The 12,373-nt window shown below is 45.2% G+C and overlaps 1 protein-coding gene across 1 annotated transcript; it reads right to left on the bottom strand.

The window, feature by feature from the left end:
* Window positions 1–4,234: 4,234 nt before the first annotated feature.
* On the bottom strand, window positions 4,235–8,763 carry LOC138650866 (ferritin, lower subunit). Its single transcript, XM_069740716.1, has 4 exons — window positions 8,611–8,763; window positions 7,058–7,204; window positions 6,206–6,331; window positions 4,235–4,529 (listed from the first exon to the last, which is right to left on the bottom strand). The coding sequence occupies exons 1-4, from the start codon at window positions 8,710–8,712 to the stop codon at window positions 4,383–4,385; spliced, it is 522 nt and encodes a 173-aa protein (XP_069596817.1). The 5' UTR covers window positions 8,713–8,763; the 3' UTR covers window positions 4,235–4,382.
* Between the last annotated feature and the right edge of the window lie 3,610 nt (window positions 8,764–12,373).

Genomic DNA, 12,373 nt, shown 5'->3' with positions numbered 1-12,373 from the left:
TTATTGTTTTTTTTAACGTATGGGACCCATTATACTGTATGGAGCACAATGTGGGACCCATTATACTGTATAGAGCAATGTGGGGCCCATTATACTGTAAGGAGCACTATGGGACCCATTATACTGTATGGAGCACTATATGGGGCCCATTATACTGTATGGAGCACTGTGGGACCCATTCTACTGTATGGAGCACTATACGGGGCCCATTATACTGTATGGAGCACTATGTTGGGGCCCATTATACTGTATGGAGCACTATATGGGGCCCATTATACTGTATGGAGCACTATGTTGGGGCCCATTATACTGTATGGAGCACTATATGGGGCCCATTATACTGTATGGAGCACTATGTTGGGGCCCATTATACTGTATGGAGCACTATGTTGGGGCCCAATATACTGTATGGAGCACTATGTTGGGGCCCAATATACTGTATGGAGCACTATGTTGGGGCCCAATATACTGTATGGAGCACTATATGGGGCCCATTATACTGTATGGAGCACTATATGGGGCCCATTATACTGTATGGAGCACTATATGGGACCCATTATACTGTATGGAGCACTATGTTGGGGCCCATTATACTGTATGGAGCACTATATGGGGCCCATTATACTGTATGGAGCACAATGTTGGGGCCCATTATACTGTATGGAGCACTATGTTGGGGCCCATTATACTGTATGGAGCACTATATGGGGCCCATTATACTGTATGGAGCACCATGTTGGGGCCCATTATACTGTATGGAGCACTATATGGGACCCATTATACTGTATGGAGCACTATGTTGGGGCCCAATATACTGTATGGAGCACTATATGGGGCCCATTATACTGTATGGAGCACTATATGGGGCCCATTATACTGTATGGAGCACAATGTTGGGGCCCATTATACTGTATGGAGCACTATATGGGGCCCATTATACTGTATGGAGCACAATGTTGGGGCCCATTACTGTATGGAGCACTATGCTGGGGCCCATTATACTGTATGGAGCACTATGCTGGGGCCCATTATACTGTATGGAGCACCATGTTGGGGCCCATTATACTGTATGGAGCACTATGTTGGGGCCCATTATACTGTATGGAGCACTATATGGGGCCCATTATACTGTATGGAGCACTATGTTGGGGCCCATTATACTGTATGGAGCACCATGTTGGGGCCCATTATACTGTATGGAGCACTATATGGGACCCATTATACTGTATGGAGCACTATGTTGGGGCCCAATATACTGTATGGAGCACTATGTTGGGGCCCATTATACTGTATGGAGCACTATATGGGACCCATTATACTGTATGGAGCACTGTGTTGGGGCCCATTATACTGTATGGAGCACTATATGGGGCCCATTATACTGTATGGAGCACAATGTTGGGGCCCATTATACTGTATGGAGCACTATGTTGGGGCCCATTATACTGTATGGAGCACTATGCTGGGGCCCATTATACTGTATGGAGCACTATGCTGGGGCCCATTATACTGTATGGAGCTCTATGCTGGGGCCCATTATACTGTATGGAGCACTATGCTGGGGCCCATTATACTGTATGGAGCACTATGTTGGGGCCTATTATACTGTATGGAGCACTATATGGGGCCCATTATACTGTATGGAGCACTATGTTGGGGCCCATTATACTGTATGGAGCACTATATGGGGCCCATTATACTGTATGGAGCACTATGTTGGGGCCCATTATACTGTATGGAGCACTATATGGGACCCATTATACTGTATGGAGCACTATGTTGGGGCCCAATATACTGTATGGAGCACTATATGGGGCCCATTATACTGTATGGAGCACTATATGGGACCCATTATACTGTATGGAGCACTGTGTTGGGGCCCATTATACTGTATGGAGCACTATATGGGGCCCATTATACTGTATGGAGCACTATGTGGGGCCCATTATATTATATGGAGCACTATGTGGGGCCCATTATACTGTGTGGTCAAAAATGGTAGTCCCAAATAGGATCCTATCCCGTGTAAGTCTTGTAAAAAGCTTGGCACGCAGGTAAATGTTGTAAGCAGAGTTTTATTTTGTGCAGGCAATCCAGAAATAAAGAAACGTTTCAGTCCTACAATAACCTTCATCAGTCAGACAGATTGCAGTGTGCACAGGGTCACAGGCAGAAATGAACACTCATGCCAAAAGTAGGAGAGTGTCAAAATCCTAAGTATGAATAAAGCCTTAGAGCGTGGTGCACTTCTGAAAATCCACAGTTTTTGCTCCTTCCTAAAAGTTAGGGTATATGCACACGTTGCGGATCCACAGCAATTTCCCATGAGTTTACAGTACAATGTAAACCTATGGGAAACGAGATCCGCAGTGCACATGCTGCGGGAAAAAAAAAAAAACGCGCAGAAACGCAGCGTTTTATTTTCCGCAGCATGTCAATTCTTTGTGCAGAATCCACAGCGTTTTTACACCTGCTCCAATAGAAACAGTGGAATCCGCAATAGAAACCGCGATAAATCCGCAGGAAAAACTGCAGCTGTTTTGCACTGCGGATTTATCAAATCCACGGCGGAAAAATCCGCAGAGGAGCTTTCTATGTGTGCACATGCCCTAACAGGTGCAAGCGCATGGAACAGATTATCCATCCAGCTTTACATTAGTGCTTACAAGACCTGATAAAAGTAAGCACTGCACTTGCTCGGCCACCACTGCTAGGCCGGCGTCACACACAGCGTAAAACAATACGGTCCGTATATTACGGCCGTAATACGCTGAAAAGTCCCGAAAATAGTGGTCCGTAGCTCCTCCGTAGGCAGGGTGTGTCAGCGTTTTTTGCGCATGGCATCCTCCGTATGTAATCCGTATGGCATCCGTACTGCGTGTTTTTATCGCAGGCTTGCAAAACCGACATACGGCTATACAAGGGATCCATGTGTCCCCCCCAAAAAAAAAATAAATATATATTATATATATATATATATATATATATATATATATATTCTATGTGTACACATTTATTCTACTGTAAGCTGTCAGTGTGATTTTACTGTACACCGCACTGAATTACCGGCTTTTCTCGCTAACACCGCTGCGTATTTCTCGCAAGTCACACTGCTGGTCCGTGTGTGAGCCGTATTTTTCAGGCTTCCATAGACTTTCATTGGCGTATTTTTTGCGCAATACGGTGACAAACGCAGCATGATGCGATTTTCTACGGCCGTAGAAAGCCGTATAATACGGATCAGTAAAATACGGCAGATAGGAGCAGGGGCATAGAGAATGATTGTGCTGTTTGTTTTACTAGTTTTACGGACGTATTTTCTGCGCTCATACGTCCGTAAAACTCGCAAGTGTGACGGCGGCCTTAGAGCGTGGTGCACTTCTGAAAATCCATGGTTTTTGCTCCTTCCTAAAACTTACAGATGCAAGCGCATGGAACCGATTATCCATCCAGCTTTACATTAGTGCTTACAAGACCTGATAACAAGTTAGCACTGCACATGCTCGGCCACCACTGCTAGACTGCAGCAGTGGCTGGTATCCTAGAAAGTTAGCATTAATACTTAACTGTTCCAGGTGCTTTTTTTTTTTTTTTTTTTTTTTTTTTAACTAAGCAGGTTGATATGTTGCCCATTTAAAAAAAAATTAAAAAAATTTGCAATTCTATCCGATAGCGGTGGAGATTAACCCTTCCAGTTGCAATCCCGCACATCGATGTGGTGCCATTGTCGGAAGATGGTAACCATGTTTTAGGGTGCAGTCAGATGACCACGTAAATTGGCTAGATATACTGCAGTGATTGGACTGGCCGGCGGCTCTTTTGACTTGAGCACGACAGCCGTCTAGAAATGCATGAAGAGGTCACGCTTTGGTCAGGAGAGCCGCCGGCCAGTCCATGCATTACAGTCCGATATCTACAACCCCAAATCTCATACAAACCCCATAAATGACAGCTTCGTAGTGTCGATGACCTGGCCCTTTAACAGCCGGCGCACTCTTCACCATCCTACCTAACGTCACATATGACCGGTCAGCCACACTTCCAAGTTGCAGGGAGCAGCAGAGTCAAATCTCTACTGATGGAACCTACGAGGCTTTAAAAGGGGTTTTCAATTTTTTTTTTTCTTTAGCAAAGAGTACAAAAAAATTTTTTGGGCAGCAATAAAATAGTGAAACTTCCGAGAAGCGGCAGGTGATCACAACGCCAATGATGAGAAATACAAAAATGGCCGAAGTGGATTTAGTATCAAAATATTTTATTGACAACATTACACTTGTAGAAACAGGCGGTTCTTTTTTTCCCTCCTAATAAAATTTCTATATTTTTATGGCGTAGAAAAGACATTCTGGGGCAACGAGAGGTGGGTTATTACAGAGGAGGACTCAGCTCAGCGAGTGCTTGTTGAACAGGTACTCCGCCATGCCAGGGTGGCTGCTCCACAGCTTCTTCAGGCTGGTTATATGATCCCCAAGATTTTTTATGGTCTCTAGGCTTTCGGAGAGAAATGGAGACTCCAAGTAGTCAGTCATCTGCAGAAAAGAAGAAGAAGAAAATGTTGAACACTAAAGGTGTCGTCTAATGAAGACATTCTGACACCATGTAGCCACAAGCAAAACAGACTTCAAAAATTCCCTTTTTTTGAGGCCACAGCGGAGCACATCAGACTGAATGAGGGGTAGATGCAGTACCTGGTGCGGCCATTTTATAGTTGACAGCGCTATGCTGTTCCGCTCCACAACTGATCACATCCGGCCATTACCAGCACCAGCTGATGGTCTGGGGTGCCAGATCCCCAATAATCTGATACTGATGACCTATCCTTGACCTTTGAGAACAATCCCTTTAAGCCATGATGTCGTGAGGTCTAGGAAACGCCAGGAGTGCTTCAGACGCCCCCCTATTATGAAAGGTAATTCAGTACCACAATGGACATAGAGGTCAGAGCACATACAGTGACCTGACAGTAACCCAAAAAACAAGAACGAGCTCTGAGACGTGGGAACTCTGTTGACCGCAATCCCTAATCCTCTCCAACCACACTAAAGGCAGCCGTGGATTGCGCCTAACGCTCCCTATGCAACTCGGCACGGCCTGAGAAACTAGCTAGCCTGAAGATAGAAAATAAGCCTACCTTGCCTCAGAGAAATACCCCAAAGGAAAAGGCAGCCCCCCACACATAATGACTGAGTTAAGATGAAAAGACAAACGTAGAGATGAAATAGATTTAGCAAAGTGAGGCCCAACTTTCTGAACAGAGCGAGGATAGGAAAGGTAACTTTGCGGTCAACACAAAACCCTACAAAAACCACGCAAAGGGGGCAAAAAGACCCTCCGTACCGAACTAACGGCACGGAGGTACACCCTCTGCGTCCCAGAGCTTCCAGCAAGCAGTAAAAAACAAATTGACAAGCTGGACAGAAAAAAAACAGCAAACAAATAGCAAAGAGGAACTTAGCTATGCAGAGCAGCAGGCCACAGGAACGATCCAGGAGGAAACAGGTCCAATACTAGAACATTGACTGGAAGCCAGGATCAAAGCACTAGGTGGAGTTAAATAGAGCAGCACCTAACGACTTCACCACATCACCTGAGGAAGGAAACTCAGAAGCCGCAGTACCACTTTCCTCCACCAACGGAAGCTCACAGAGAGAACCAGCCGAAGTACCACTTGTGACCACAGGAGGGAGCTCTGCCACAGAATTCACAACACCCCCCACAGAATAATACACTGGTCCAGCAGCCACTTTTTTGGCTCAACTCCATACATTTCTCAACAGGGAGAACCGCCAAGGATACACAGAGGCTTCATTGCCTTTTCCAAGCTAATCACAAGACAATAGTCATTTTCCACAGTCTAGGACATAATTACTTTTCCTACAGGACTAGACAGTTCAGTGGGTGGTCCCACAAGTAAATTGACAGCCATTTCTGCATGCAGGGCCCACCCACTGGACCCACCAGCAGAGCCCACCCACTGGACCCACCAGCAGAGCCCACCCACTGGACCCATGCATACAAACACCAGGAATTTTTAAACTAATAAAGTTGACGTTTCACTGAACCTTCCCACATAAGTATCAGTCATTCTGGCCCGCTCCTCCTGCCTGAAGATCAGATCACCATTTTCGACAGGCCAGGTCACCTTTAAATTCAAGAATATACAGAATACACGCGTTAGTGGGAAGCTTTAGTGACAGATTCTTACATGAGGGTCATTTTTATCCCCTGCGACACGATGTAGGTCCAGCAGAGCTTGGTTCACAGTCTTCTCCAGCTTCAGCGCCGTCTGCAGAGCTTCCAAACCGTTCGTCCAGTCATCCTTTTCTGGTTTCTAATGGAAGAGATGAGAGATCAATGTTGTGTGCAGCCATGGTGAACATTATCAGGCGAGTTGCATTGCCAATTGTTAAGATCTGGGGCCATGCACACGCAGCGGACTTCTGGCTGGATGTCTAGGCGAGTGCCAGGATGCCATGTACAGGGGCGGACATTGGGGCAACCTGTGCACAGGGGCCCGAAAGGCCAGGGGCCCCATTTTCACCTCTAAATCAGAACTGTGCATTATGATGAGCTGTTGGACTGCAAAGGGCCCATATATAGTTCTTGCACATGGGGCTCTTCTGTGTCCGCCAGTGGCCATGACTATGCCCCATCTTCTATTCCGTAGGCCACTGGATGTCAGCAGGCAGTGTAAGGCTATGTTCACAACCAACATTTTTTTTTCCTGCTGCCAAAACCCTACATTCGAGTTAATTTTGTTGTAAGCCATGTATATGACGTCTGCAGATCTACTCTTCCTGGCACTCGGAGATAGCGCAGGACCAGGCCATGGCTTACCAGATAACAGAAGAATAAGAAAACATGGCTCAGCTCTTAAACGATAACGCCCATCGGGAGTAGACACTACACACTTGCAAGAACAAGTTGATCCTCGTCACAATTCTGCACGTCATCATTTAAATGGCACATAACACGTTTCTGTAGCGGTTACAGGTCCGGCATTAATCCCCCCCCCGCACAGATCAGCCAACGTAGAGTATGAGGGCCGACATGTCACCTCGATGCTCTGCAGAAAGACGCGTCCTCCTCTCTGGTTCTGATACTTGATGAGCTTTTCTGCGTGTTCCTTCTCCTCCTCTGAACGCTCGTGGAAAAACTTGGAAAAATTGGCAAGTGCTACGTCATCGCGGTCAAAATAGGAGGCCTGTTAGGAGAAAAGAACCAAGAAGGTATTATGTGACCGCGGCGTGTATGTAAAAGGTCACACATCGTAGTAGTCAATGGGGGCTGGAATACAGATCTGTCATTAGTCCGCATAGAAGACTAAAGATCCGGCCCCAACCTGATATTTAGGCTTTGTGCACACGATGCGGATTTTGCCGCGGATCCGCAGCGGATTTGACCACTGCGGATCCGCAGCAGTTTTCCATGCGGTGTACAGTACAATGTAACCCTATGGAAAACAAAATCCGCAGTGCACACGATGCAGAAAAATCCGCGCAGATTCTCTGCGGAAAAAAAGAAGGAGCATGTCACTTCTTTCTGCGGATTCCGCAGTGGAATTCAACTTGCACCAATAGGAAAGTGCAGTTGAAAACCCGCAGAAGAAACTGCACACAAATCCGCAGCGGTTTTGCACTGCTGATTTTCCAAATCCGCGGCAAAATCCGCATCGTGTGCACATACCCTTCTAGTTCTAATCAAAATCGATATTACCACCAACGTGAATAAAATCTAAGAAGTAGAAGATTTAGTATTACCTTGTATGTAACTAAAATATATATTTAACCCATACAGCGAAAACAAAAAAAACAAACAAATAATTTGGGGGTCAATGTGGTTTTCTAAACTTATTTTTGGGAGACAGAGCTTGATGACTTCTACCATAATAATGTAATGTATGAATAATGCTTTGGATTTATTTTTCATTAAGTAAATTCATTTTTGTTTACTCAATTTTCGTGTGAACATTTTCTTATTCATCACAATCATCCTTGTATCGTCACAAAACAAACTGTCTCCCCATAAATAAGTTTAGAAAAATCATATCGACCCCAAAATATTACTAATTACAGCTTGTATTAACATTGGAAGATTGGAAGTGGAGAGGAGATCAATGAGTTGGTCAGCCTCGGACCGGCTCATCGGGGGAACAGGAGAATCCCCCGGTGGGCCCCTGCACAGTAGTGCCCCTACATGAATAGTAGTTGGTACAATACACTTATTCCACTGTGTACAGGCTGAAGCATCATAATGAACAAAACTACCAGAGAAATGAGACAGGGCAATGTAATAACTGCATGAAGCTGACCAGCGGCCGCCAGAGTCACTTACTGGTGGTCTAGTGGCACTCCAGTCCAAAGCTGGATATGATCATCCACAAACCTGCGGTCGGTCATGACTTGATCCAGTTTAGTACATAAAAGCAAATATTGTTCTATAAGACGCTGCACAGGGTCACAATGTAGCTGTAGGAACAGGATTTCCTATATGATCACAGGACACAAAAACAGCACGACAGTAAAGTAGACGCAAAGGAAAAGGAGGGATTAGTGAGAACACGCGACCCTTTATTGGGGCACGGCGTGGATTAGTGACGGGCAGGCTCACCATAGACAGGTAGATGTAGGAGCTGTGATATTTCAGGTTGACAGTGCGGTTGAGGCCTGCCTCACAATCCTGGTGGAAGTTGTGCCTGATCTGAGACTCCATGATTATCTGTACAATGCAGGCGGATGAATGGAAAGAGGCAAGCTACCCCTCCCCCATTATATAGAGGGTAGGAAGTCCCTCCTAATACTCAGCGCTCCCCTCCCATCCACAGCAGCACAGAGAGTAAGCACAGCACACATGTATGATCCAGATCCGCTCCAGGTCCATTAGTGCCACTCAATTCGATTGTTTCTCAAGTTTCTTTATATACAGACGATGTTAAACTGTGCCTTTTTTTTTTTTTCATGTAAGCCTACGTGCACACGTTGCGGATTCACCTTAGGAATTTCTGGTGCGATTCTGCATCTCTTGGCAGAAAACGCAGCTGCGGATTTGTTGCATTTTTTGTACAGATACGCAGCGTTTTTAGCGCGGTTTTGCTGCGGATTTTTTGCAGATTTTCAGCATTTTTTACCCCTGCGGATTTCTATCATGGAATGGGTACAAAAACGCTGCAGATCTGCAAAAAAGAAGTGACGTGCTACTTCTTTCAATCCGCAGCGTTTCCGCACCCATTTTTCTGCACCGTCTGCACAGCGTTTTTTTTTTCTCATTGATTTACATAGTACTGTAAATCAATTGCGGATCTGCAGCGTTTCTGCACCGCAAAAAAACGCTGCAGATCCGCAGCGAATCCGCAACGTGTGCACATACCCAAAGTATCTGTGAGGAGCCTGAAAAATGCATATAAAACACAATTGTTTTTTAAAGTTCCGAATCTTAGAATTTCGACAATCAAAGGCTGCCTCAAATCTCCAACAAAAATGCATAAAAAATGTGGAAAATATAAAAAAACAACAACTGCACCATCAGGCCAGTCCTAAATAAGACCACTTTTGCCTCATTCAGATGTCCATTTTTTATGTGTGTTCATGAAAAAAATGTGTTTGTTTTTTTTCCAAAAGTGTGCTGGATATGATATTCCTCTATGTGTAGCGTTATCCATTATCTTATATGTGAGAAAAGAATGAAAAAAAAAATCGACAAGCTTATCTTAAGACCGTTATTTTGTTTTCACGTACAAGAAAAACTGACCGACTTTCATCCACGTTTCACTAGTTTTTCTTGTACATAAAGAAAAAAAAGTTTCTCAACCTTCTCTTGTCTAACAATCTATAAAATCGGACTGCACTCAGATGTTGTTCGAGTGCTGTCTGATTTTTTTCACCAACCCATAGACTTGCATTGTCGATTTTGAGCCAACACTCGGATCAACATTGAACATATGCCCACACCATTTTGTATAGAGCGTTCAGTCCATGGTATAATATATAATATAAAGAACCCCCATGAAAAATAAATAAATCCAATATTGACCTCTCTTCCTCCTGCTTCCTCTGCTGCACTGCCTTAACTCTCTTGGGCATGGAGGCAGGGCGGGACGGCACCTGAACAAGGTTTGTTTTTTTTTGTTTTTTTTTAAAGTCCTGGGTCACCTCCCGACCGACAGACCCAATATGCGCATATTCATGACCTTAATGAGCGGTACCACATGATCGCTCACTCAGGAAGACGGTGCTGCTCCGGGAGTCGGGACAGAGCAAGAGGGTCGGCGCGGCCGCGCGGTGTGGGACAGGTGAGTATGAGGGACGGGGGGAAGAAAGGGGACGGGGGGAAGAAAGAGGACGGGGAGCAGAGCCATGGGAGAAGGAGCAGGGGGTGGAGAGATGAGCCATGCACATGGGGGGATTATGAGCCATGCATACAGGAGGGGGTGGAATATGAGCCATGTATACGGGGGGGGGGGGGGGAATTATGAGCCATGCATACAGGGGGAAAATTATGAGCTATGCATACAGGAGGGGGGATATGAGCCATGCATACAGGAGGTGGGGGGGGAATTATGAGCCATGCACACAGGGAGGGGGATTATGAGACATGCATACAGGAGGGGGGGGGGGAATATAAGCCATCATACAGGAGGGGGGGAATATGAGCCATGCATACAGGAGGAGGGGGGGGAATATGAGCCAAGCATACATGGGGGGGGGGGGAATATGAGCCATGCATACAGGAGGAGGGGGGGAATATGAGCCATGCATATGGGATGGGAGGGGGGCATTATAAAGTATTGAGCATCATGTGGGGTCATTATACAATATGGAGCAACATGTGTGGCCATTATACAGTATGGAGCATCGTGTGGGGTCATTATACAGTATGGCGCATCATGTGGGGCCATTATACAGTATTGAGCATCATGTGGGGCCATTATACAGTATGGAGCAACATGTGTGGCCACTATACAGTATAGAGCATCATGTGTGGCTATTATACAGTATTGAGCATCATGTGTGGCCATTATACAGTATGGAGCATCATGTATGGCCATTATACAGTATTGAGCATCATGTGGGGTCATTATACAATATGGAGCAACATGTGTGGCCATTATACAGTATTGAGCATCATGTGGGGTCATTATACAGTATGGAGCATCATGTGTGGCCATTATACAGTATGGAGCATCATGTGGGGTCATTATACAGTATGGAGCATCATGTGTGGCCATTATACAGTATTGAGCATCATGTGGGGTCATTATACAGTATGGAGCATCATGTGTGGCCATTATACAGTATAGAGCATCATGTGTGGCCATTATACAGTATTGAGTATCATGTGGGCTATTATACAGTATGGAGCAACATGTGTGGCCACTATACAGTATAGAGCATCATGTGTGGCCATTATACAGTATTGAGCATCATGTGTGGCCATTATATAGTATTGAGCATCATGTGTGGCCATTATACAGTATGGAGCATCATGTGTGGCCATTATACAGTATGGAGCATCATGTGTGGCCATTATACAGTATGGAGCATCATGTGTGGCCATTATACAGTATTGAACATCATGTGGGGTCATTATACAGTATGGAGCATCATGTGTGGCCATTATACAGTATGGAGCATCATGTGTGGCTATTATATAGTACTGAGCATCATGTGGGGCCATTATACAGTATTGAACATCATGTGGGGTCATTATACAGTATGGAGCATCATGTGTGGCCATTATACAGTATGGAGCATCATGTGTGGCTATTATATAGTACTGAGCATCATGTGGGGCCATTATACAGTATTGAACATCATGTGGGGCCATTGCACAGTATGGAGCATCATGTGTGGCCAATGGCCATTATACAGTATGGAGCATCATGTGTGGCCATTATACAGTATGGAGCATCATGTGTGGCCATTATACAGTATAGAGCATCATGTGTGGCCATTATACAGTATAGAGCATCATGTGTGGCCATTATACAGTATAGAGCATCATGTGTGGCCATTATACAGTATAGCGCATCATGTGTGGCCATTATACAGTATGGAGCACTGTGTGGCCATATTTATTTTTGTTTATAATTATTGTATATGAAACATTGTGATCAGCAGTGCTAAATGGATGTGGTTGGGACGTGGATATGCGTGTGACTAGTTGTGAAATGGGTGTGGTCAGAGGCGTGGCCTAAAATTTGCCGCGGCACACTACGTGCGCCGCAAACTTTATACCTCGTTCCCTTCTTCAAAAGTTGGGAGGTATGGTACCACATCTGCCAGATCACGGCAAGTGCCACAAATCCCATAGGGAATGAATGAAGCCAAATGCAGTGTTGCCGTAAGTGATCCATTACGCGGCAGATGCAGAAAAA

The sequence above is a fragment of the Ranitomeya imitator genome, chromosome 10 (genome assembly GCF_032444005.1).
Source record: "Ranitomeya imitator isolate aRanImi1 chromosome 10, aRanImi1.pri, whole genome shotgun sequence".
Lineage (NCBI taxonomy): Eukaryota > Metazoa > Chordata > Amphibia > Anura > Dendrobatidae > Ranitomeya > Ranitomeya imitator.
The sequence above is the reverse complement of the archived record's forward strand: the minus strand, read 5'-3'. Positions and strand labels throughout refer to the sequence as shown.